The 26,533-nt window shown below is 54.1% G+C and overlaps 2 protein-coding genes across 3 annotated transcripts; both read left to right on the plus strand.

The window, feature by feature from the left end:
- Positions 1-985: 985 nt before the first annotated feature.
- On the plus strand, positions 986-8,485 carry PPP1R18 (protein phosphatase 1 regulatory subunit 18; the record flags this gene model as incomplete). Its single annotated transcript, XM_082847118.1, has 3 exons — positions 986-2,599; positions 6,711-6,921; positions 7,588-8,485. 3 exons carry the CDS (start codon positions 986-988, stop codon positions 7,605-7,607), a joined length of 1,845 nt encoding a protein of 614 aa, XP_082703244.1. The 3' UTR covers positions 7,608-8,485.
- Positions 8,486-11,251: 2,766 nt separating this feature from the next.
- Positions 11,252-26,482, plus strand: DHX16 (DEAH-box helicase 16). 2 transcript variants are annotated; one of them, XM_082847975.1, is made up of 20 exons: positions 11,252-11,622; positions 13,195-13,445; positions 13,542-13,704; positions 14,021-14,077; positions 17,107-17,361; positions 17,551-17,754; positions 17,834-18,025; positions 18,664-18,774; positions 18,947-19,062; positions 20,977-21,187; positions 21,379-21,477; positions 21,590-21,742; positions 23,359-23,499; positions 23,691-23,853; positions 23,949-24,067; positions 24,180-24,247; positions 24,975-25,137; positions 25,244-25,405; positions 25,648-25,821; positions 26,337-26,482. In XM_082847975.1, the coding sequence occupies exons 1-20, from the start codon at positions 11,416-11,418 to the stop codon at positions 26,463-26,465; spliced, it is 3,138 nt and encodes a 1,045-aa protein (XP_082704101.1). In that variant the 5' UTR covers positions 11,252-11,415; the 3' UTR covers positions 26,466-26,482. The 2 variants fall into 2 exon arrangements, with proteins under 2 accessions (XP_082704101.1, XP_082704102.1); XM_082847976.1 differs by lacking the exons at positions 11,252-11,622; positions 13,542-13,704 and having other exon boundaries at positions 13,339-13,445.
- The last annotated feature ends 51 nt before the right edge of the window (positions 26,483-26,533 follow it).

The following is a 26,533-nucleotide window of genomic DNA, read 5'->3' on the forward strand; positions in this document are numbered from 1 at the left end:
TCTGTGCGGTCAGAGCCGGGTGGGGATGGCCAGCTATGTCGGGGTTCCGTGAGAGCCAAGACCCGGGCACAGGACTGGCAGGCTCCGGAAAAAAGAGGTGTGGGGCCGGTGCTCCGCACGCCTGGGTCCCGGGGCACCGCCGGTGGGGGAGGCAGGCGGTGGTGCCGGGACCGCGTTAGGGTGGGGGTGGACGCCAGGGTTCTGGGAACGTGCCGGCAGGTCCGACACCCGGGTTCCGAAAGTCCCCGAGGGAGGGTATTTCCCCTGACCCGCCTCGGGGCGGAGTGCGGGGCGGAGGGGTGGGGGCTGGGGGGCCGGAGAGGCGTGGCCCGAGCAGAGCTGGAAGGGGAGCCCGGACCTCCTGGGCCCACGCTGAGACGCGCCGGGCTGCAGCCGCGGAACCCCCTCGCCCCTCTGCCCCCTGACTTCCCCTTCTCCCTTAGACCTCTCCGCTCTCCGCCCTCCCACCTCCCCGACACCCCCTCAGGTCCCAGTGCCCCCTCTCCGGCGGGATTCCCTGACCTCTCTTCCCACTCTCACCGCTCCTGGGGTAGCGGTGAGGCAACCTCGCCTGGACCCTGTCCCCCTCACGTCCAGCCTCTCCTTTCTCTCTTCGCCCTCGCGCCAACTTCTCTCGTTTTTCTCTCTTCTCACATTCTGGGGACTGTCTCTGATACCCAATAACCTGTACTGACAAATCTGACTCCTGCCTCTTTGCCCTGAATCTCCACTCTTCCTCTCAACCCATCCCCCGACCGCCATCAACTTGGCTATTAGTTTCCCCTTCACTTTCTCAGCTTTTCCCCTTTCTCTGCTCCCCGCTCTTTCCCTCTGTCCTCACCCTCAGCTCCTCTGCCCTCCTCTGTGTCCCACCTCTCCGCTCCACTACCTCCCCTCCCACCCCCATTCTCACCCTCTGGGCCTCTCTGGAGCCTCTCCTTCCTGTTCTCTGCCCCCAGCGTTCCCCACCCTCCCCAAGGGGACCATGGCCACCATCCCGGACTGGAAGCTACAGCTGCTAGCCCGGCGCCGGCAGGAGGAGGCAGCCGTTCGTGGCCGGGAGAAGGCAGAGCAGGAGCGGCTGTCCCAGATGCCAGCCTGGAAGCGGGGGCTTCTGGAGCGCCGCCGGGCCAAGCTTGGTCTGTCTCCCGGGGAGCCTAGCCCTGCGCCTGGGACTACGGAGGCTGGACCTCCAGACCCAGACGAGTCTGCTGTCCTCCTGGAAGCCATTGGGCCAGTGCACCAGAACCGATTTATTCGGCAAGAGCGCCAGCAGCAGCAGCAGCAGCGGAGTGAAGAGCTACTTGCAGAGAGACGGCCTGGGTCTTTAGAGGCCTGGGAGCGGAGACTCAGCCCTGGGGAGATGCGGGATCAGAGCCCCAAGGGAAGAGAGTCAAGAGAAGAGCGGCTCAGTCCCAGGGAAGCCAGAGAGAGGAGGCTGGGGATAGGGGGAGCTCGAGAGTCGAGCCCCAGGCCTTTGGAGGCTCGAGACTGGAGGCAGAGCCCAGGAGAGGCTGGAGACAGGAGCTCCAGACTGTCAGAGGTGAGGAAATGGAGGCTGAGCCCTGGGGAAACTCCAGAGCGGAGTCTGAGACTGGCAGAGCCTCAAGAACAAAGCCCCAGGAGAAAAGAGGTGGTGGAAAATAGACTGAGCCCGGTGGAGTCTGACAACCAGAAGTTGGGCCTGACAGAGGCCCATAAATGGACGCCTGACTCCAGAGAGTCTCAGGAACAGAGTTGGGTACAACCGGAGGCATCAGAGTGGAGGCTGAGCTCAGGAGAAGAAAGAAAAGACTGCTCAGAGGAATGTGGGAGACAAGAAGAGAGGCCAAGTCCAAGGATGGTCCCAGAAGAGATGACAGCGTTGTCAGAGACCCTGACAAGGGAGGCTCCAGACAGCAGTTCTGGAGGAGTGGAGGCAGCAGAACAGAGGCCCACCCCTGCGGAGGATGGCGAGAGGGGCTTGAGGCTGACAGAAGGGTGGAAATGGACCCTGAACTCTGGGAAGGTTCGAGATTGGACACCCAGGGACACAGAGACTCAAACTCAGAAACCAGACCCTCCAGAGTCTGCCGAGAAGCACCTGAGTCCTCTCGCTGCAGAGGCTGGAGAAGGGGAAGCTGAGAAGGAGGAGGCAGGGGCTCAGGGCAGGCCTCTGAGCGCCCTGCAGAACCGCTGCTCTGTGCCCTCCCCCCTCTCACCAGAGGACGCTGGGACTGGAGGCTCTAGACAGCAGGAAGAGGAAGCAGGGGAACTCCGGCCCCCACCAGCAGCCCCTCTGTCTCCCCCACCCCCAGCCCCACCTGCCCCCCAGTCCCCTGGGGATCCCCTCATGAGCCGGCTGTTCTATGGGGTGAAGGCAGGGCCAGGGGTGGGGGCCCCCCGCCGCAGCGGACACACCTTCACAGTCAACCCCCGGCGGTCCGTGCCCCCTGCAGCCCCTGCCACTCCGGCCAGCCCAGCCACAGCTGACGCTGCAGTCGCTGGGGCTGGGAAGAAGCGGTACCCAACTGCCGAGGAGATCTTGGTTCTGGGGGGCTACCTCCGCCTCGACCGCAGCTGCCTTGTCAAGGGGTCCCCTGAAAGGCACCACAAACAGGTAGGGAGCAGCCAAGTCAGACTCCTCAGAAGCCCACTGTCAGCTCTCTGTGGGTTCCTGTCTCTGTCTCATACGCCTGTATTCTTGTCTCGGTCTACGCGTTCTTGTTGATTCCTGCCACCACTCTTCCTCCCCTGCGCACACACCCTTCCTTCTCGTAGTCCTTCTTTTCCATTCGCTTCCCAGCCCAAGGAGGCTGCCCCGCAGGCAAGCGCCGTCCTGGGTGTGTCACTCTCAGGCTGTGCCCAGGCTGCTCACCCTCCGTTCCCTCAGGCTCTGAGCCCCCAGCCCCCCAGTTCTTTCCATTGCTGACTCTGTGACCCAACCCAGGCCGTCTGGTGGGAGACCTGAGCTGAGGCCACAGCCTGGAGCCTGTGAGGGCAGGGTCCGCAGGGCAAAAGCACTTCCAGCCTTCCAGCGGGGAGGATGTCGGGGCGGGAAGCCTGGGGAGGTGGAGGGGTGGCTTTGGGCTTGTAGGGAGAAGTGAGCGGAGGAGGGTCTCACAGACCCGAGGACGAGGGGTGCGGAGGAGGGACACCGCAGGACAGCAGGGGGAGGGGAGTGGAACAGGGCCGGCCAAGGAGCAGAGAAGGCTTTCGAACCCCGAGTCTGCCCCATGGGAGAGACGCACACAGAGGCCATTTGAAGTGGGTGACCTCGAGGTTGCACACCCCCAGCTGGGCCGCTGCTTCAGACAGTACTCCCTTCTCTCTTGGGACAAGAAGAGCCTTCTCCTCTTCCAAAATACCCCCTCGCCACTCCCTCCCTGTCCTTCCTCCCTGGGCTTCCCCTCCGTCCCCAGAACTGGCTCAGCAGTTGGTTTTCCCCTCTCTTCCTGCCATCCCGGCCTCTCCCTCCTCTTGGGGTAGAAAGAAAGAGAAGTGAATTTGGAGGCACTGTGCTGAGAGCAGGGAGTACAATGGGAGTTAAGGACGGGGTGGGGTGGGGGCGGGGTGGGGGCCGAGGCCAGCAGACGAAGGCAGCGCAGGGAAGTTGGCAACAGCCAAGCTGTCAGCCAAGCAGACTTCTCCCCCTGGCCCTGGCCCTGGCCCACGTCCTTCCCCACACACCAGTTTCCAGCTTGAAAAACTCTAAGGAAAGAGAGGTCTCTGCATCTAACATCTCTCCAGAGACTGGGAAGACCTTCCTAGTCTCCAGTTCTCATCTCATGTGTGACATCCTCAGACTTGCTTTTTGTGTCCTCAGTATCAGTGGGAAAGCACAGGGACCAAAGCTCAGGGCCACTTGAGACCCCAGTTCATCTTCACATGAAGCTTAAGCTCCCATCCCTGAGCTGTGGTCCCTGAGTCTGTCCTGAGCTCTTGGACTGCTCCCAGCCCCTTCCCCTTCAGGCTGGGCAGACGCAAGGAAGTAGATGAGGAACGACCAGGGCGAGGTGTTCAGAGAAGTCACTTCCTGCTGTAGAGGTTGGCTTGTGCCTCTGGGGAGGAGCAAAGAGGGGAAGGCGTGAATTTGGGGGCCCAAAGCCCAGGGACTGTCTGAGTGCAGGGCAGGACCTGTGAGGGTGACCATACCTAGGTCAGGGAGCAGGGGAGCCGGAAGCAGATCGCCCAAACAGGAAGCCTGGTGGGGGGGCGGCCGGAAGGCTGGTGGGGCTGAGTGGCAAATGCAGGGCCACGGGCCTGCCAGAACTGTGCTCAGGATGTGGTGAGAGAATAAGGAAGCAGCCGCTCGGGGTGGGGGTGGGGGTGGGGAAGAAGCAGCACAGAGTTCTCTAGGCCCAGACACCTTCCCCTCGGCCCTCCCTCAGGCCTGCTCCACTTGCCCAGCACCCTGCTCATCAGGGGCAGGCATGTCCTGTCCCCAGCTGCCAGATGAGGAATATGAGGACCCTGCCACCCAACACTCCCCCCCCTTCCCTAAATAACTCCTGTTTTGCAGGCTAATTCCATCAAATGTATCCCTGCCACTGGGAGAGAAATCCCAGCCCTGCCACTGGAGCCCAGGGGTTGGGCTGTGGCTGGTGCCCTTCCCCAGAGGCCCCTCTGGCAGGGAGACCAGCCCCTCCCCTCTCCAGCCCCCTTGTGACTTTATATAGCTGATGAGAGGAGTGAGTCACCCCCTCCGTACCCCCCACCCCACACGCCCCATGCAGGCTGTGCATTCCTGAGAAGCCCAGTCAGAAGCTGGGGCGGGTGGTGAGGAGGGAAGCAGGGTGGGGGGAAAGAGACAAACGTGGAGGGAGAGCAAATAAAATGGATCCTTTTCCATAAACTACGCAGCTTGTTATCTCAAAAGGTGATATGAAAAGAAAACCGAAATGGGTTCCCAGAAGTTTGGGTAAATCTGTCAGCAATAGAATTAGTTCCTTTTGAGAAACTGGGATATAAGGGGTCTGGTTCCTGTCACTTGATTCTACCAGCCAGCTGTTCCACAGACACAGACTGGGGGTTGACTGTGTACAGACTGGACTGACCCCGCCCCCAGTATTCCCCCAGTGTTGGTCCTCTGTTGGGACCACATCTGAGGTCTGGATGAAGCCTTCCTTACCCATTGTGGCAACTTCCACGTTTCTGTTGACAGCAGACACAAATAAGTAAACAAATAAGTAAATTCTCTGGTAGGTTAGGTTAGAAGGTGGTAAGTGATTATGGAAAAACATTAGAACAGGGACAAGTGGAACCCAGAGGGCCAGGAGGTAGGAGGAGCAAATATGACAACTTTATAATAGCATGATGCAGAGAGAGGGAACCATGGCTACATTTGGGGGAAGAGTGTTCCAGGCAGAGGGAATAGCCAGTGCAAAGGCCCTGAGGTAAGAGTGCCCCTGGTGGGGCTGGAGGAGATCACAGCCAATGTGGCTGGAGTGGAGGAGGATGCTGGAGAGGAGTGGGGAGAGGCACACTGGCAGCCCCCTGTAGGCCTTGGCCAGTCTCTGGCTTTTGCTCCCAGTGAGGTAGGGGCCAATGCCAGGTTTGGACCCAGGGAGTGACACACACAGTCTCTGAGTTCTAGCTTCCCTCAGGGACCCAGGTGTTAGCAACCACCTGTGCAGCCACCAGCCTGGTTTCTCTCCTCATACCCCAGTCCCTGCAGAGACTCAGGGGTGCTGGGCTGCAGCCCCGAGTTTCTCAAACAGACGCCAGAGGAGGCCTGGGGAGATCATCTGGACCTTTCTGAGCAGTTCACATGGAATCCTCCTGTTTGTCTCCTTAATCGCTTTGGCTCCCAGAGTTAATCCCACCCTGCCCCTTCCCCCTGAGCTTCTTAGGAGGGCAAAGGGGAAGGGTAAAAAGGTAGTGAGAGCAGCTGGGGCTCGCCTGCTCTTGAGACAGTATGTTTAGGAAGGATTTTCTGCCCCGTCCAGATCCCTTCTGGTCATTTGCCTCTGTCTCTGCACGTCCCTTCTGGTGCACTCTCCACCCCCATGCCATGTTTGCCCGGACTTTCCTCTCTGCCCCTGTCACCTCCCCCAGCTGCACCTTTCAGGCACTCGGGCTCATCTTCTCCCTGTGTTTTGGGGAGAGTCTCTTCTCCTCTGGGCTTTTCTGTTGGTCTCCGCTCCCCTCTCAGACCCAAGACCCTTTCCTGTGGGTCCACTCCAGCTGGAGGAGGGGAGTGAGGGGGGTGAAAGGGGCTGGTGACCAGGGTCCTGGGTTTCCCCCAACATCAAGGGGCCGAGGCTATGTGCCTGTCTTTGTGCCTGTCTTTGCTTTTGGTGGGGATCCCTCCCAGCCAGCTCTTTCCAGCTCTTTTCAAATCTCACCTCCTCTGGGTAGCTGTCCTGATTGCTCCCAGGGTGCCCAAAGACTCAGTTCTGATCACAGGACTTATCTCCATGTTTTTAATTTGTTTTTACCCTTCTGCCTCCCACACTCTAACCCACTTGGTCCTGGGTTACTCACTTCTGCCACCTGGGCCCCCGCCAAAGCTCAGGTCAAAGTCAATGTTTCTGAAATGATATGATTGAAGAGGGAAAATCTGGGACTGGAGAGAGAGTACTGAAAGGACAACTGGCTTCCAGAGTGGCTGGGGAGGACAAAGTCAGCGAGTGCCCAAATCCAGTCCCCACTCTCCATCCTGCACCTGTTACCCTGCGGTCTTCCCCCTGCTGACCTCGCCTCCTCCCCCCTTTCTCTCCCACCCTCAGCTCAAGATCTCCTTCAGCGAGACAGCCCTGGAGACCACGTACCAATACCCCTCCGAGAGTTCGGTGCTGGAGGAGCTGGGCCCCGAACCTGAGGCCCCCAGTGCCTCCAGTCCCCCAGCGGCCCAACCCGACGACGAAGAGGATGAAGAAGAACTGCTACTGCTGCAGCCAGAGCTCCAGGGCGGGCTGCGCACCAAGGCCCTGATAGTGGGTGAGCGCGGGCTCCGCCGGCCCGACGGCGCCCCCTGGTGTTCGGAGTGGGCGCTGCGATCCAGGAGGGAGGGGGAGGATTTAATGTTGGCGCTTGGAAGGGTCTTGGCAGGGCCTCTAGCCCAACTCTTCCTTTCACAGATGGGAAAACGGAGGTCTTGGGAAGCGAAGTGCACGTGAGGTCTCCATATTTCAAAACCAGGCCTCTTTCTGAGCGCTCTAGTGTGGTTAAAAATACAGCGTTTGGATCAGACAGGCCTGAGTTTGAATTCCATCTTGTCTCTTAATTGTGGTGTGACCTCAGGGAAATCACCTGACCTCTGGCCTCAGTTTATTATTGTGAAATGGGGTTAATAATAACTACCTCTTGGAATTGTTGGGAGGGTTAAGTAATTTTTGTAGAACACCTAGGAACTACGGCTGGACATCAAATTACTTAACCTCTCCTGGGGGTTATTGTGAGATTAAACGAGTTATGAGAATGGCTGGCACAGAATCCATGCTAAATGAGTGATGGCTGTTACTAGTAGTAACAGGCACTCAGGATGTGGAAGATATTATAAGATTTCCTACATGCCAACTGGCCTTCAGTGTGGGCAGTGGGTTGGGAAGGCGGGAAGCAGAGATCCTCACTCATTCTCTATCCTTATTGCCTCCTCTCCCACAGATGAGTCTTGCCGGAGGTGACCCTCTTCTGACACTGGGATATACCTCCCTCCTTCCCAGAACTGAAGATCCTGGAGCCCAGAAGATTCAGAGCAGACAGACCTTGAACATGAGCCTGGCAGGGAAGGGCAACCCACATCTTCCAACTTGCTTTCCTCATCCTGTTTCTGGGGGCGGAGGCAACCGCACAGTTTCCACCCTCATCAGACATGCTGGTGCATCCTAGGTGATCCAAGATCCCCATCAAGTCCTGGGGAGGAGCACAGAACTCACGGGGCACAGTGTGGGGGTACGGATGGAGCACCCTCTCCATCTCCATGGGCAGGGTAACTCTCCCCACAGCCTTCCTTGACTCCCCACCCGCCCCCTGAGGCTCTCGGGATTTAAGTACCCATGTCCTTGGGAGACCTGGCCCCCACTGCATTTACAGGCACCTCTCCCTCCTGTTCCTTAGGTCACTGCCCCTTTGTTTACAGCGCCTGCCTCCTCTCTTGACCACAGCCTGGTTTACAAAATCCCCCAGTTCCCAGCCCCACCTGCCAAAGTCCCGGGTTTACAAGCCACGTCTACTTGTGTGTCCACAAAGAATCCTCTCCCCTGTCCCCTGAAGTCACCTCATTGGGGTGACCTGGGGGTATGGCTTCCTCCACCTTTGCTCAGTATTACTGTCTCAGTTTTCCCCAAGAGGGAAGGCTGGGAACCTTAACTCTGTATCCCCCTCTAGTTATTTAATTCTGTTCCTCCTAGTAGTTCACAATTGAACTGAATTGCGAGGGTGTGGGGTGAGTAATGAGGCGCCTCAACTTTCTTCCCCCAATTCTCCTTCCTTCTCCATTGCCTGGTTTTTTTGGTTTTGTTTGTCTTTTTTTAACTTTCCATAATAAAGTGGAGCTCTCTCCGACTCTCCTGCTGCTTCTTCTTTAGAAAAAGTGCATGTTGGGGGTGGGGTGGGCTCTGGGCTCCTCATTCCAGGCCCCTCCCTCCCATCTTCTTCTTAGCCGTGAAGAGGAAGCAGCCACGGCTGTGGGAGGGGAAAATGACGAAGGTGAACCAGGAACTCAGCAATGACTTGTAGAAAGGGCTCTGAGAGAGCCTGGCACTGGTTTCTCAAAGGACTAGCAGGTGAAGGACTGGATTTTTGTTGTTGTTGTTTGTTTGTCTGTTTGTTTGTTTGTTTTTGGCTGCGCCTCACGGCTTGCAGCATCTCAGTTCCTCGACCAGGGATTGAACCTGGGCCACTGCGGTGAAATCACCAAATCCAAACCCCTAGACCACCAAGGAACTCCCTGTTTTTTTTAATTCTCTCTTTTTTTTAATTAAATTTTTTTTTTAGTCTAGGGCTGGTTTGAGAAAGGGCAGTTGAAGCATCCGCTAGACTGGAAGCACCATGAGGACAAACTGTGTTGGTTGGGTTTACTGCAGCATCCCCATGCCTAGCACCTCGTAGACACAAAAATTTATTTTTAAAATGAATGACTGAGCAAATGAATGAAAAAATGAAAAGAGCCAAAAACTTGGAAGCAAAGGACACTCTGAATTGAAGGATTCTGGTATTCAGAAGCCTAGTGCAATGCAAGCAGCCAGATAGTATGTGATTAGTAGTGGCTAATCCAGAGGATTTTACTCCAAGACTCAGGACCATAAATAATAAGTCTCCTGAAATTGCTGCAAGTATAGTGTATGTACAGAAGTGCAGATTCCTCAAAAGGGTCTCCTCTGATAGACAATGGGATAATTCATGGCTTTGTGGCCCAAGTGTAGTTGGTACTGGGAGGTTTCCCCATTTCAATGAATTTTTATTTTCTACAAATGTTGAATATCTGTATTTTACTTATCAGTCTTTTTTTTTTTTTTAAGTTCTCCAGGCTAATCAAGACATGGCTAAGTAGTTGTAGTCCTTCTATCACTAGAGGATGCTCCTCTCAGACTAGTCAGAGGAGATTCCTTCTTTATTAAAAACAAAGTGTATTAGACAAATTGATCTTAAACATATGCCAAAGGTCTTTAATTTACCAGCAAGGGAACAAGCAAGGTGTCAAAAGAATGAGCCACTTCAGAGAGGATGTGGGTAGGAGGGAAACAGGATACTACATTAGTAGCTAATTAGGTAAAGATCCTAATCAGTTGTGACCCAGGAAAGCAGAAGCAAGAGGCTCTGAGGTGCCAGGGGTGTCCACAGTCCATTTCAGAAATAGAAAGCAGTGCATTCAATAAGTTAATGAGGGCTTCCCTGGTGGTGCAGTGGTTAAGAATTCACCTGCCAATGCACGGGACACGGGTTCGAGGCCTGGCCCAGGAAGACCCCACATGCTGTCGAACAACTAAGGGCATGCACCACACTACTGAGCCTGCGGTCTAGAGCCCATGTGCCACAACTACTGAGCCCGTGCGCCTAGAGCCGGTGCTCCACAATAAGAGAAGCCACTGCAATGACAAGCCGGCACTGCCGCTCGCCGCAACCACAGTAAGCCTGCGTGCAGCAACGAAGACCCAACGCAGCCAAAAATAAAAATAAATAAATTTTTAAAAAAGAAAGAAAGAAGCCAATGATGTGGAGCTACCTGTGGCTGTTAACTGGAATAACAAATGTTTCTTTTCCCAGCGTAGTGTCGATAAATACAATTAATTGTAAAAGTATGAAGCAGGATCAAACAGAGGACGGCAGAGTCAAGCAACAAACTCTGCTTATTTAAAATTAAGCAGTCACCAGTGAGTTTCTCAAGCAGTTAGCAAAAAAAAAAAAAAAAAAAAAAGCTGAATACAAAAAGAAAAATAAAAAAAAATGCTGAATACAGTTTGCACATTCCTTAGTTTGCAGATCTTTTAAAATAACTTCCAGAGACAGCGCCAAGAAAAGCGGGCACCTTTATTTTTTCTCCACATCCCAAGTCTTCTCCTGCCTGGAGTCCTCTTTTAAGCCTAACCTGTATTCACTTCTGCGGAAAGTACCAGTCCTAGCAAAGATCATTTCTAATCAGCACGGCCTAATCTGTAATAAGCACGGACCTGATCCTCTAATTTGAAAGACTGCCCCACCAGCCGCGCGCGCGCGCGCACACACACACACACACATACACCTTGCATTATTTTTGGCTCCATGGAACTTACATGTCTATTTATTTATTTATTTATTTATTTATTTTTGCGGTACTCAGCCCTCTCACTGTTGTGGCCTCTCCCGTTGCGGAGCACAGGCTCCGGACGCGCAGGCTCAGCGGCCATGGCTCACGGGCCCAGCCGCTCCGCGGCACGTGGGATCCTCCCGGACCGGGGCACGATCCCGTGTCCCCTGCATAGGCAGGCGGACTCTCAACCACTGCGCCACCAGGGAAGCCCACATGTTTTATTTTTTATGTATCTTGTCTCCGCCCCCCTCAAGCCACTGTAAATTCTGTGAGGGATTTGTTTCTGATTTGTTCTTTGGTATATCCCCGGAACTAAAACTGCCTAGCACACATTAGGCTCTCAGCATTTGTGGAATGAAATGAGTGAGTGTAACACCCAGGAGTGACCAACAGAGGGCGAAAGAGAGATTCGGTGGGGGAGGAAATGAAAATGTTTTATCCCAAGCTTCGAGTACAATTCCGCAAGATTTGACTTCGCTCGGCCACCGTAGTGCTTAGGCCGGAAAAAGTGCAGCTACTTCCGGCTTCCGAAGTCCGGGGAGATTGCTTTGGGCTGTTGGAAACCGGACCCCCAGGTCCTAAGGCAGCTTCTTTGTGGAACAGAGGCTCCGGCCCGGGGCTTCAGGCCTCCGGGTGACCCGCCCGGCCGCCAGCGAGGCTGCTCGAGACACTCTCAGGGCCGGGAATAGGGAGCGTGAGTCGCCATGGCGACGCCGGCGGGGCTGGAGCGCTGGGTGCAAGACGAGCTGCACTCGGTGCTGGGACTGAGCGAGCGGCATGTGGCCCAGTTCCTCATCGGTACCGCGCAGCGCTGCGCCTCGGCAGAGGAGTTCGTGCAGCGCTTGCGAGACACCGATACCCTGGACGTCAGTGGGCCGGCCCGGGACTTCGCCTTGAGACTCTGGACCAAGGTGCGGCGTGGGGGTGGGGGGCGGGCATGGGAGCGGCAGGAGAGGGGGTGGAGCGGGGGCGGCGCCCCCAGGTTATTTGTCCTGGTGAGGTCGGGCTAACTGTCCAACCGAGAATTAAATAAGCTCAGTTCACCAGCATTTGTTCTTTGTCCGTTATCGCCTACGGGCTGGACGTCTACTTCCGTGGAGAAGATTGAGAATGGTTTAAGTGTGTTGGATTAAGCGCTATAGAGCAGTGTTTCTCAAACTTTAACAGGTACAGGATTCATCCAGGGCTTTTGTTAAAATGCGGGTTCCGATTCGGTAGGTCTGGGATGGATTCTTCGTTTCTTCATTTCTAACAAATCTAACAAGTTTACAGGTGATGGCTGGTGGTCCACAGACCATCCTTTGAATAGCGAGGCTATAGAATAGATGTGTAGGCCCGTGCTGTGGGAGGGCAGAAGGGGTGGGAGTTGGGATCGGGAAAAGCAGACCCAAAGATTCCCTGGAATTTGTCATGTAGAGAGGGGAGAAGAGTACAGGTGTAAAGGTTAGTTCCTGGAAGACAAGACTGTATTTCTTTTTTTAATGAAATATTTTTAAAATAAATTTATTTATTTTATTTTTGGCTGCGTTGGGTCTTCGTTGCTGCACGTGGGCCTTCTCTAGTTGCGGAAAGCAGGGGCTACTCTGCGTTGCGGTGTGTGGGATTCTCATTGCAGTGGCTTCTCGTTACAGAGCATGGGCTCTAGGCTCGCAGGCTTCAATAGTTGTGGCACGTGGGCTCAGTAGTTGTGGCTTGTGGGCTCTAGAGCGTCCACTCAGTAGTTTTGGTGCAGGGGCTTAGTTGCTCCGCGGCATGTGGGATCTTCCCAGACCAGGGCTCAAACCCATGTCCCCTACCTTGGCAGGCGGATTCTTAACCACTGCGCCACCAGGGAAGCCCGACAAGACTGTATTTCTTGTCTTTGTATTCCTACCACCTAACTGCACCTTGCAGAATTAGAGCTTAGAAAGTATCCAGTAATACTAAAAGTGTTGAGCTTGTTCAGAGAATGGTGGATAACCTGGTGTGGATATCCCATAAGGTGCTTGGTGAGAAATGAGGTTAGAATGTAAGGGATGGGAGAGTAGGAACTTTATGTTAATCTGTTTACCAGTGTATCCCTGGAGTCTGGTACAGTGCCAGGCCTGTGACAGGCCTCTGCACAACAATCCTGGCCAGTCCTTGGGTAGGAATGACTTAGTCATTGGGAAGAACAGAGGCTGAGCAGTTGAGAATTGGATATGAGAATGTAAACTCCATGAGGGCAATAGTTTTTGTCTCTTTATTTATCCCTGTATCCCTAGTACCTAGCAGTGGGTGCATGGGACAGGCTTCGATAAATGTTTGTTAAATGAACGACTGAAAAGAAGTTTGGAAGCTGAGAGGCCCTATTCAGGCTGATGGACATGGTGTGAAGCCTTGGGGAAGGGAGAGGATGAAGGCCGGTTTAAGGTCAAGTTACTCCTTAAATTAGGAACAGGGCAGAGTAGGTGGGCAGGGATCAGGAGTTGGTCACACCCCCTTATCCTCTCCTCTTCTGACAGGTCCCAAGGAAGGCTGTGGTGGAAAAGCCAGCTCGGGCAGCAGAGCGAGAGGCCAGAGCCCTGCTGGAAAAGAACCGATCCTACAGGTTGCTGGAGGACAGTGAGGAGAGCAGCGAGGAGCCTGTGGGCAGGGCCGGGAGCAGTCTCCGGAAGAAGCTGAAAAAACGGAAACACCTCAGGAAGAAACGTCAGGAGGAAGAGGAAGAAGAAGAGGAGGAAGAGTTTTCTGAGAAAGAAAAGAGGAAGACACAGTAAGTCAGAAGTAGGGTGAGAGAGGATGGGGCAGGTGGATGATGGGACAGTAAGCCTCTGGATGCCCTTAGTTAATGCTCTGGGCTGGGCTACAGGGGGAGTAAACAGCAGATGGAGAAGCCAGAGTCAGAGGATGAGTGGGAGCGGACAGAGCGAGAGCGCCTTCAGGACCTGGAGGAGCGCGATGCGTTCGCCGAGCGGGTTCGGCAGCGGGACAAGGACCGGACTCGCAACGTCCTGGAGCGGTCAGACAAGAAGGTATGTAGGAGCAGCACGTCCCGTCAGTGCCCAGAAGATCCCTGGGTCCAGTGTGAGGTTGGGTGTGATTGCAGATAGTGATCTCTGGGAAGACAAGGGGCTGCCTCCAGTGATCTGGTAATGTCTTTGGGTCTTTGGGCTAAGGTGGCTCTCTGCTGAACCTGCAGCCCCAGAGATTCCTCAGTGAAGGGGGAACATTTCTTTGTGCCGGGGAACATTTTTTTTGCTAGGGAACATCAGGATGATACCTGTGATTCTAGAAGGGCAATGGCTGTGGGTGTGGGGACTTTTGGCCACTCTTGCCTTCTTCTCCTAGGCTTATGAAGAGGCTCAGAAGCGCCTCAAGATGGCTGAGGAAGACCGGAAAGCCATGGTGAGTCCCAGTGCCCAGGAAGACAAAAGGAAAGACTTACTGAAGGATTGTGGTTAAGGATAGGGAGAAAGTGTGCACAGGAAGTGCAGTGGAGCTGCTGGTGGGGTGTTGGGTCTCTGGAGGAGGGGGCTTGGTTGACAGGAGCCTGCTGAGGATGGATTAAGTTGTAGAGGGAAGAAAACGGCCCAGAAACCCTCTTTGACTTCTAGGATCAGATCACACTGTGTGTTAGTGAGGGGAGTGTGAGCTTTCCCTGTTCCTGAGACTTAAAGAGATGTACTCCAAAGGTAGCTGGGTGTTCAAGGGGCGGCTGCAGGACAGGGGCAGAGCAGAGTCCTGCTGCCCACGGGCGTGCTGACCCCTGAGCTTGGGTACAGCATCTCCACATACCTTCTTACCACCTGATCCCTCCGTGCCCCACGGGGCCTTGTGATCTCCCACTGGTTTCCTGATTTGGTCTTCTCACTGCACGGGGACAGAGCCCTTGTAATTCATGAACTGGACTTGTTACGGGGTTAGCCTAGGTAGGGTTGCAGTTTTCCAAAGGCCTGGTCTTCCCATTAAGTCACACTTAGATTTCCCCAAAGAATTTTGAGGCTCTTGGTGTCCTGAAAATGGCCTAGTGGCCATCAACTCTCTCCTGACATATCCATCTCAGCTCACACCCCACAAAGTGACTGTGGTCAGACTTCTGAGACATCTCTTGATGCTGGTGTAGTGTTTTTACTTTCCTGAATTTTTCTTTTCTTTTTCAATTATGAAAATTTTCAAACAAATAGAAAAATTGAAAGAATAGTATAAGGCAATTTTTTTTAAAATTTATTTATTTATTTATTTATTTATATTTTGGCTGAGTTGGGTCTTTGTTGCTGCGCGTGGGCTTTCTCTAGTTGCAGCGATGGGGGGCTATTCTTCATTATGGTGCGCGGCCTTCTCATTGCGGTGGCTTCTCTTGTTGCGGATCACGGGCTGTAGGCATACAGGCTTCAGTAGCTGTGGCGTGTGGGCTCTAGAGCGCAGGCTCAGTAGATGTGGCGCATGGGCTTAGTTGCTCCGTGGTATGTGGGATCTTCCCAGACCAGGGCTCGAACCTGTGTTCCCTGCATTGGCAGGCGGATTCTTACCCTTGCGCCACCAGAGAAGTCCCTGCAATGCCTATGTAAATGGCGGCTTTTTTCTTTTCCTCTCTTTTTGAACCATTTAAAAGTTTTAGACATCATGGCATTTTGTCCCATCAGCATGTACCTGGTATGATATTTCTCTAAAACCACAGTGCCTTTGTCACACCCAGGCAGATGTTTCTCATATATCAACTAAGAACCTGCCTACAGTAAGATTTCCCCAGTTACCCCAAAATGTCTTTAATAACTGCTTTTTGCAAACTGGAATCCAGTCAGGGTTCACACATTGCATTTGGTTGTTAGGTTTCTTCAGTTTGTTTCACTTCCCCCTTCTCTCTCTTTCTTTCTGTCTTATCTTGTACCGTGTCCTACATTCTGGATTTATCTGATCCTTATCTTGTGGTATTAAGTTCTGTACCAGTGCTTTCTTTAAAGTGGAAATTGGGTCCACAGCTTGCTTAGACTCAGATTAAACAGCTGTGGCAGCAACACCTCTTGGGTGGTGATGTGCCCATCATATCAGGGGGACACACTGTCCAGCTGTGTGCGCGTTAGTGCTGGTATCCTTCCTGCCAGCAGCCTCTCAGCTAATGGTTTAGCAACCACTGCTAATCCTTTCCTGAATCACTTATGTCATGGGGGATTGCAAAGTGGTGATTTTTGGATCCTGACATTCCTTCTACATTTATCAGCTAGCCTTTTTATATAAAGAAGAACTTTTCCTCAACAACAAGGAATGGGCTACAGTGCCTTCCTCAAAGTGAGGGCAAATGCTTAATTGTTTCCTTTTAATTACTAATTTTCAGAGTAAAGAGTCTGCTGTAATAGTCACCTCACCGGTGACAGAAGTTTTTTTGCCGTTGTTTGTACGCATGTCATGTTGGACTCATGAATTTTTATTTCTCAGTATTTTATAATTGCATATCATTATTCTTTTCGATGCTCAAATTGCCCTGATTTCTTGCCCATATTTTAAAAAGACATCCATCTGCCTCACCCATCAGGCCGAAGGAGTATTTGATTGTGGTACTCAGATCAGGTCATGAGCATAAACTCCATTTTAAGACGTGATAGAACAAACAAGAAAAACCAAGCAATTAAATCAAATCAGGGCCCCCAAGGGGGGCAGCAGTGGGGTTTTGTCGCTGCAGTAGAGGAGCTTGCTGTGAACACAGGGGAGATTGTGTTGCCACAGTGGGAGGGCTTAGGGTCAGGGTTCAGAAAGGCCTTCAGCATGTGGCCAGTCTTCTGTCATCCACAGTGTGTCCTGAAAAGCCTGTATTGAAAGGAAACACGTAGAAGCCAAGTGACCCATTGTCTGAGGGGGAGAAGTTAGTCCCCGAGCTAAACATCCCTCATTACATTTTGCCTCGCAGAACCACTCTCTGATGCTTCCAACCTTTTTGTGTGTAATTTATTTTTCCCTTTTCCTCAAACTGCAGTCATTTGGTTCAAGACGGGGGAGCATATCACTGGGGAGGAAGAATACCTATTTTTGGCTCACCCAGGGTTTCCAACTGTCTCAGTTGTTTTCAGTTTGAGACCTGTGCTTCCAAATGCTGGTATCAGCTGTTATGTTTTTCCCCTTTCCACTAAGTCGAATAAAACAGCAAGAGTACAATATAAAATATGCACATAATCACCTTAGCTCTAGTGAATTTATATTGGCAAAGATGGTCAGGCTGCCTGGAAGGACGTCCAGCTGGGTCCTCCTGCTGGAAGGCAGCGTGTCGGCCCAGCGTTGGGCATGTCGTCAGTCGCGTTGTCCAGTGCAGAGGGAAGGAGGGTAGAGGACACATCTTTAGGTTCTCTTGCCGGCCTGTCGGAGGTTGTCACTCTTAGGGGTATATGAGGAAAAGGGTCACTCTTCCAGCGAGAAGAGGCTCTGACTGCCCTGGGCTGACCCAGGTCCCTGAGCTGCGGAAGAAATCCCGCCGAGAATACCTGGCCAAGCGGGAGCGCGAGAAGCTTGAGGACCTGGAGGCCGAGCTGGTGGACGAGGAGTTCCTCTTTGGGGATGTGGAGCTGAGCCAACATGAGCGGCGTGAGCTCAGGTACAAGCGGCGAGTGCGGGATCTGGCCCGGGAGTACCGGGCGGCTGGGGAGCAGGAGAAGCTGGAGGCCACCAATCGCTACCACATGCCCGAGGAGACGCGAGGACAGGTGAGGCGAGGGGGTCACCGCTTCAGCCCCGGTCCCCGAGCAGATGGGAGGGAAGGCTTCCGGGGCTTGGGCGGTGGCTTGGCTGGCCCCTTCCTTGTCTTGCCTTTCTCCGGGGGCGGGGGTAGCGGCTGGGGAGGGGGTGCTGGGCAGAGAGGGCAGCTCTGTCTCCACGTGCCCCTCTCTCTTTAGCCAGCACGAGCGGTGGATCTAGTGGAGGAGGAGTCCGGTGCCCCTGGGGAGGAGCAGCGGCGCTGGGAGGAGGCCCGGCTCGGGGCAGCGTCCCTGAAGTTTGGGGCCCGAGATGCTGCCTCCCAGGAGCCCAAGTATCAGCTGGTGCTGGAGGAAGAGGAGACCATCGAGTTCGTCCGGGCCACTCAGCTCCAGGGTGACGAGGTGAGGTGGTGGGCGCTGGGATGTCCCGAGGAGCGTGGGAGCCGGCCCTGAAACTCACAGCCCTTCTCCTCCTTCTCAGGAGCCGTCAGCCCCACCCGTTCCAACCCAGGCCCAGCAGAAGGAGTCCATCCAGGTCGTCCGCCGCAGCCTCCCAGTGTTCCCATTCCGCGAGGAGCTGCTGGCCGCCATTGCTAGTCATCAGGTCCTCATCATCGAAGGCGAGACAGGCTCGGGCAAGACCACCCAAATCCCACAGTACCTCTTTGAGGAGGTATGGCAGCCTCAGCCTCCGCTGGCGCTGACCAGCACAGTCCTGTCAGCTCCTTTACGTGGGATTTTGAGTAGTCACTTTCCTTCTGTATTTCAGTCCTTTAGTCTTTTCTGCTAAGTGGTGAGGTTCTCGAGAATAAGGACCACACCCTTTTCATGCTTCTGTTCTCACTTCCTGCCACGGTGTCCATGCCTGATAGGTGTTCTGTAGGTTAGTGCTGGAAGGAGGTATAGACGGTTAGATGGTGGTGTGTGGGTGTGAACATGGACCCCGCTCCACCAGCCCGGCCTCTGCTCCTCTGCAGGGCCAAGGAATGAGGAGTGAAAAGACTTTTCCTGCTTTTTTACCTTCCCTTGTTCCCCTTGCTTTTGGGTCTGCCCAGCTGGTCAGTCCTTTTCCAGCTTGAATCTCACATAGCCCCGAACTTGATGACCCAAAGGGCTGGGACTGCCTAGGGCTGGGTGAGGGCCTTTGTGGGCCCTGGGTCTGCCATCCTATCCGTTTGCCCTTCTTGTCTGGTTTTCTGCTCTGTCTGTTTCTCTGTTCCTCCTGCCCTGCATTTCCAACTTCTCTGAATTGCTGGGCCCCAGCTGCATATTTGTCAAAGTGAAAACCTCCTCTTTCTTCTTGTCATGCAGGGTTACACAAAGAAAGGTGTGAAGATTGCCTGCACCCAGCCCCGGAGAGTGGCAGCCATGAGTGTGGCTGCCCGAGTGGCCCGGGAGATGGGTGTGAAGCTTGGGAATGAGGTGAGATCTGTGGGGACTGAGGGACGAGGGGAGCCCCTAGGGTCTGGTACTCAGCCCCCGCTGCCTGCAGGTCCCCTCAACCCCCACTGGTCCAGGTGCTCACCCTTGTCCCTTTGCCCTCCCTTCTGGGGGCAACAGCCCAACTGTCGATCACTAATGGCCCACATGACAGGTCGGCTACAGTATCCGCTTTGAGGACTGCACATCAGAGCGAACTGTCCTGCGCTACATGACGGATGGGATGCTTCTCCGGGAGTTCCTCTCTGAGCCTGACCTTGCGAGTTACAGGTACGCACAGGCCCCCCAGCTCCCACGAGAGGGGGCGCTGCCCGCCTTCACCTCCCTCCGGTCTGCTGCCCTCTTGTTCTTCAGTACCTTCCTTTATCTCCTTTAATCTTTGGCTTTTCCCTCCTATCTTCCCACCTGGCCATTTTGGCCATTGTCTTCTCTTCTGATTTATCCGCCAGTTCTTTTTTCTTTCTTTCTTTCTTTCTTTATATATATTTTTTGCGGTACGCGGGCCTCTCACTGCTGTGGCCTCTCCCGTTGCGGAGCACAGGCTCCAGACGCGCAGGCTCAGCGGCCATGGCTCACGGGCCCAGCCGCTCTTCCCGGACCGGGGCACGAACCCGCGTCCCCTGCATCGGCAGGCAGACTCTCAACCACTGCGCCACCAGGGAAGCCCCTCTTTTTTCTTAAATTATTTATTTATCTATTTTTGGCTGTGTTGGGTCTTCGTTGCTGCGCACGGGCTTTTCTCTAGTTGTGGCGAGCAGGGGCTACTCTTCGTTGCGGTGCGCGGGCTTCTCATTGCGGTGGCTTCTCTTGTTGTGGAGCACGGGCTCTAGGTGCACGGGCTTCAGTAGTTGTAGCACGTGGGCTCAGTAGTTGTGGCTCCTGCACTCTATAGAGCGCAGGCTCAGTAGTTGTGGCACATGGGCTTAGTTGCTCCACGGCATGTGGGATCTCCCTGGACCAGGGTCTGAACCTGTGTCCCCTGCCTTGGCAGGCGGATTCTTAACCACTGCGCTACCAGGGAAGTCCTGTCCACCAGTTTTTGAATCTTTATGGTTCGAACAGTCTTAGAACTGAGATGGGCCCGGAGGGTAGAAGAGGCTACAGAGAAAGCCTTTCTGTGTCTCCTCAATTGTTCCCAGAGTTCAGAAAACAACCAGGATGGTAGAATGGTGCTGTTGAGAAGCCACGTGAAGACCACTTGCAAAAACTTAGAATGTTCAGCTTGGAGGGGAAAACTCAGACATCCTGGTTTCCTCTAAATGTGTGAAGGGCTATTATTACATGAGAAAGGGACCAGACTTGTTTTATGTGACCCCAGAGAGCACAGCTAGGAGCCATGGGGGAGGTTACAGGGAGGCGGATTTCAGATCAATACTGACAAGCCATAGTGTGGCAGAGATTGCGGGGGCTGTCAGAGTGCGTGCACCCTGACTCTTAAGCCTCTGGCCCACGTCTTAGAGTGGCTTGATCTGTGAATAATGAGTTCTCAGTGCCGGCATTGGCCAAGCAGGGGTTGGATGAGCATGTCTTGTGGGGGAGAAGTGATTCATGGATGGGATGAGGGTGGAGCCAGGCCAGCTGAGCAGTACTTGTCTTTTCAGCTCTTAGGAGACTGTGAATTTCCGGTCCTAGAAGGTTACAGTGGAGCAATGGGACAGATATGATTTGGTCCTTTCCTCAGAGGAAAAACCTCTGAGAACCCATGGAAGGCCAGCTAATGCGAGAGTGTTCAGGCTGTGGGGTTTTCCCATCACGCCAGCCTGCTTTGTGAAATGGCTGAGGACTTCACCATCATGGTCACAGTTAGGCACAAAGGGTTGATGTGGGGGATGAGCTCCTGCGGGCTTGGCAGGAAATCCAAAGACTAGAGCAAGGAGAAAGAAGGTGACACACTTGTAGCTAAGTTACGAGGAGACCAAGAAGCCTGCAGAGTCCTCTCAGGTTGGGGTGGGAGGGCTCACCCGGCCCCTCTCTCCAGAAAGAGGCATCAGGGTCAATCAGGGATGCACGGCAGGTGCCCCAGAGGACCCCGGGAGCTTCGGGGCTGTTCACATCATGGTGCTTCAGGTCTGTCTGTTCCTTCCTAGCCAGGATAGGGGCCTGTCCTCTCATCCGGCGACCCCAGTGTCCCCTCCTGCATTACCCACCTCCCCTTGCTCACTGGTGCCCCCGTTCCTTCCTCAGCGTGGTGATGGTGGATGAGGCCCACGAACGGACCCTGCACACAGACATTCTCTTTGGGTTGATCAAGGATGTTGCTCGATTCCGACCTGAGCTCAAGGTCCTGGTGGCTTCAGCCACACTGGACACTGCCCGCTTTTCCACCTTCTTTGATGACGCCCCCGTCTTCCGGATCCCTGGACGCAGGTTTCCAGTTGACATCTTCTATACCAAGGTGCCCCCTCAGGGAGGTTGGGCTTAAGAGTAAAGGCAGTGGAGCCTTTGAAGGAGATTGTCCCAAGGAGGGGAGGAAGGGATGGAGAGTCCAAAGGGAAACTGGGATAAAGTGTATGTCGAGCTGGGAGGAGAGGAAGAGATTTGCCTGAGCAGGTGGCCTTCCTGTGACCCTGCCTCCTCCCCCCACAGGCTCCAGAGGCAGACTACCTGGAGGCCTGTGTGGTGTCTGTGCTGCAGATTCATGTGACCCAGCCCCCTGGGGATATCCTGGTGTTCCTGACAGGACAGGTGCGTGATGTGGGGGAGGGGGTGTGATGTGTGTATCCCAGGGGAAGACAGGGCTGGCAGGTCAGCCTCTCGTGACTCTGGGTCCCACACAGCTCTCCCCACCCAAATCCAGGAGGAGATTGAGGCTGCCTGTGAGATGCTCCAGGATCGCTGCCGCCGCCTGGGCTCCAAAATCCGGGAGCTCCTGGTGCTGCCCATTTATGCCAACCTGCCTTCCGATATGCAGGCGCGGATCTTCCAGCCCACGCCCCCTGGGGCACGGAAGGTCAGTTGGAGAAACCCACATTCTTCACCCGTGTGGTTCACGCAACTAGTAGAGAAAAGGAAAGTGTGTGCCTGCCCTGTGCAAGGTGTGTCCTGGGCACTGCTGCAGCTGCGAGGTGGGGTGGCAGTTCCTTGCCTCTGGAGCTGGAGAGAGAGGGTGATGACAGCGGGAATGGCGAGATAGCCAAATGTGTGATCCAGAAAGTGAGCATGGTAGAGGTGCAGAGGAGAAGGGAGGCCCTTGGTGTGCCAGGAGGTGGGATTTGGTCTGGAGGACCTTTAGGGAAGATGATGGGGGAATATCAGAGGAAGGCTTAAGGGGTGTCTGAAGTCAGAGTACTCGAGCAGGCTTAGGGGAAGGCTCACATGGTGAAGTAGTGGGAGACAGGCTAAAAACAACTTTGAATGGTGATTAGAGAGGGCCTTTGATGGCAGGAGAAAGAGTGTGGACTTTAGACCAGTTAGTGGCCATCAAAGGATTTTGAGCAAAGATGTAACTTTTCATTCAACAAATATTTAAAGAGTTCCTCCCATGTTCCAGGTACTGTTCTAGGGGATGAGGGTACAGCAATGAACAAAACAAGTCGCTAGCCTCATGGAGTTTAGTCTAATATAAGTTAGGAGACAATGAACACATAAATACCTAATATCAATTTGTGGCAAATGCTCTGAAGAGGTACAGTGCGGCATGGGAAGACGGAGGCTGACTCCGGGGTGTCAGGAGAGGAATGGCAGGAAGGGATTTTCCTTAGGGTGTAGGGAAGGCCTCTCCCTCTCTGATAAGGTGAGAGTGAAGCTGGGGCCTCACCCAGGCCAGGGAAGGAGCCAGGCTGACATCTGGGAGAAGAGCGCGCCAAGTAGAGGGAATAGCGCACGTGGAGGGCGGGCGTGAGGATGGGCGTGAGGCGAGCTCAGCAGTGGGCAGGGATGGAGCGAGGAGCCCTGGTGCTAGGAGATGAGATCAGAAAAGTAGCCAGGGCCTGGAGGACTCAGGGCCTGAAGGGGTTTGGATGTGATTCTCAGGTAGGGTGGGAGGCCACTGATGGATGGCGGGGAGTGATGTGACAGGCTCACATTTTAAAAGGACCATTCTGGATGCCGTGTAACCAGGGCTAGGAGTAGAGCAGGGAGACTCATCAGGGGGCTGTTTTAGGGAGTAACGTGTAAAGGTGAATATGAAAGTGACAGTGGGGCTTCCCTCGAGGTCCAGTGGTTAGGACTCCACGCTTCCACTGCAGGGGTCGCGGGTTTGATCCCTGGATGGGGGAACTAAGATCCCACATGCTGTGCGGTGCGGCCAAAAACTAAAAAACAAATTAAAAAAAAAAAAAGTGACAGTGGGGAAGATGGGGCCGGAACCTGACACCCCCAGCTCCCACCTCTGAAAAAACCCCTGAACCCCCTTCATTTCCTTTCCTGTCCTTTCCGCCTTATGCCCTGCTAATCCCCACATCTCCCCTCTTCTACTGGCCTGTCCCCCTCTCCCGACCTTGGCCACAAATCTCCTCAGCTCCTGCTCCTTTGCACCTGTTCATCTACTCCACGTATTCCAGAATTACTTCCTCTGGGTAACTAGGTGGGTGGGATTTACCGGCGATCCCACATCCTCTCATTCAGGTAGTTGTGGCAACGAACATCGCCGAGACCTCGCTCACCATCGAGGGCATCATTTACGTGCTGGACCCGGGGTTCTGTAAGCAGAAGAGCTACAACCCGCGCACGGGCATGGAATCGCTCACCGTCACACCCTGCAGCAAGGTTGGCCTGGGCTTGAGCAGGGTCTCCACGGGGCGAGGGGGAGAACAGGCCAGCTCAGAAGCGGTGGAGGCTGCTTAGAGCAAGGGGGATTAGCGGTCCACACCCTCCCAGATTTCTTGCAGAAATACTGCCCTTTCTCTTTTCCATCACCAGATGGTCCGTGGGCCTGACAAACTGTCCTTTCTTTCCAGGCCTCAGCCAGTCAGCGAGCTGGTCGGGCGGGTCGGGTGGCTGCAGGGAAGTGCTTCCGCCTGTATACCGCCTGGGCCTATCAGCACGAGCTGGAAGAAACCACAGTGCCCGAGATTCAGAGGACCAGCCTGGGCAACGTCGTGTTGCTGCTCAAGAGCTTAGGTGACTGGGGTCCCCCAGTCCTCCTGAGACAGAAGGGGTGGGGCTAGCTTGTCCTTGTGAAGGGACTCTGTTCTACCCCTCACATCTTTCTCCAGGGATCCACGACCTAATGCACTTTGATTTCCTGGACCCTCCGCCATATGAGACCCTGCTGCTGGCTTTGGAGCAGCTGTACGCGCTGGGGGCCCTCAACCACCTTGGGGAGCTCACCACGGTGAGGTGGGAGGGCGGCAGGCTGGGGCAGGAGGAAGGCTGGGGTGACCCCTCGAGAGTTGGAGGGACACCTGAGGGAGGAGTGGCCTCAACTCTCTCTTTCCTCTCCTTAGTCTGGTCGAAAGATGGCAGAGCTGCCGGTGGACCCCATGCTGTCTAAAATGATCCTGGCCTCTGAGAAGTAAGCCCCTGACTCGGCCAGGCCCCCAGCACACACACTGGCCCTGCCTCTTTCTGTCTCTGGAGCCATCTTTATGATCTTGCTTTTTCTGTCCACCACATTATTCTTTAACAAATAACAAGTTATTAGATAACTTTTATTGCCCCTTTTGAGGCCCACAGGGATCAGTAAGACACTGTCCTGTCTTTGGTTATGATTATCAGATGGGTGAAATTGACAAGAGTGTAGAAAATTTGGGGGCATGAATGAAAGTGGAAGATTTTCCATTGTGAGGAGTGCTGAGTGAGGGCTGGTTTGGGGACTTACTCATTCCTAAGGTTTCAGACTAGAGCATTTAGAAACAGCTGTGGAGGGACCACCTTTAAATGCCCTTTCTCTGCTATGGTTGAGGTTAAATGTCATTACGTGAACTTAAAGGGATTGCTATAATGTGCACCTTCGTACTGCAGAACCCTCAGAGGGCCCCGGTGCCTTCCTGCCCCTGCCTCCCTGGATCTCTCTCCTGTTAACCGTTTTATCTATAACCTGACCCTCACCTCCTTCACCCCCATACCGTTGCCCCTGCCACCATCAATCTACTCTCTGATTTGTAGCCGTTAGCCCAACTTGCTGTCCCCACGTGAGGACATCCACCACACAGTGATCACTTTCCTCCTCACTGCGCCTGTTCCTGTTCCTGTTGCTGTGTCTCGCTTTGAACTCCCATGCCTTTCCCTTCCTGCCCCAGGTACAGCTGTTCGGAGGAGATCCTGACAGTGGCTGCCATGCTCTCTGTCAACAACTCCATCTTCTACCGACCCAAGGACAAGGTCGTCCATGCCGACAATGCTCGTGTCAACTTCTTCCTCCCTGGGGGGGACCACCTGGTTCTGCTGAACGTTTATACACAGGTCACTGGGCTTGGGTGAGTGGGAGTGAGGGGGACGTGGGGGACTCTGGTTCCGCTGTATACTTAACAGCCCCTCTTCCCCCCCTCTTTTTCAACCCTTTTCACAGTGGGCTGAGAGTGGTTACTCTTCCCAGTGGTGCTATGAGAACTTTGTACAGTTCAGATCGATGCGCCGAGCCCGGGATGTGCGGGAACAGCTGGAGGGGCTCCTGGAACGCGTGGAAGTCGGTCTCAGTTCCTGCCAGGGGGACTATATCCGTGTCCGAAAGGTCAGCGTTTCTAGTCTGCTGCTGTCCACCCAGTGTCTCCCGAGGAGCAAGCTTCTCCTCTGGGGCCAGGGGCCTGAGAACGTGCCCCTTCCCCTGGGGAAGGTGTGCTCTCCCTGTGCTTGCTTTCCGGACCACTGAAAGGCCCTTACCTTTCTAGTTCTCCCAAAGCCTGAACTAAAAAGGCAGTGAGTGCTGAGGGTCCCTGCCTTTCCCACTGACTTCCTTTCCCGCCTGCTCCACAGGCCATCACTGCTGGTTACTTTTACCACACAGCACGGTTGACTCGCAGCGGCTACCGCACAGTGAAACAGCAGCAGACGGTGTTCATTCATCCCAACTCTTCCCTCTTTGAGGAACAGCCACGCTGGTTGCTCTACCACGAACTTGTCTTGACCACCAAAGAGTTCATGAGACAGGTGAGGGGACCTTGCCCTGCCCAGGCAGGTGGATTGTGTGGGAGACGGTATCCTGGCAAGCTAAAAACCCAGGTTCACGTTGCTGGGACGGGCAGAGAAATAGGAAAGCACCTTGGCTTAAGGTAGGATAAGGTAGAAATGCATCCTTTCTAACAGCTGTCTCAGCATCTGCTAAGATCTGAGAACTGTTTATTTACTCACTAAGTGTTTGAATGCCCATTCTCAGTGTTTCAGGTGCCGGGGTGATAATGAACAAAGCAGATATGAGCTCCATCCTGAGTGTATTTCAGTCTTTATGTTCAGGCTTTTGTTTAGGGTTAGCTTACTTGTGCTCTTGAATAACATGTAGAGATGTGTGTCTGCCCCTGGGATCCAGAGTATTAGAGCCAGGTACCCTTTCACCTAGCCCTGCAGCCAAAGGGGAAAGGAGAGAACCTTCTTTTAAATCACACACACACATCAGAAACTAGGTTGGACAGAAGGGAGCCCTGCTGATTTTTTCTCTTCCCTTCCAGGTATTGGAGATTGAGAGCAGTTGGCTTCTGGAGGTGGCTCCCCACTATTACAAGGCCAAGGAGCTAGAAGATCCCCATGCTAAGAAAATGCCCAGAAAAGTAGGCAAGACACGAGAAGAGCTAGGGTGAAGAGCAGAGAACATAACAGAACAAATAGAACCTTAACACCAGCTCCTTTTCCTTCTGTACATTATTTA

Source organism: Leucopleurus acutus (assembly GCF_964270905.1).
Source record: "Leucopleurus acutus genome assembly, chromosome: 10".
Classification (NCBI taxonomy): Eukaryota; Metazoa; Chordata; class Mammalia; order Artiodactyla; family Delphinidae; genus Leucopleurus; species Leucopleurus acutus.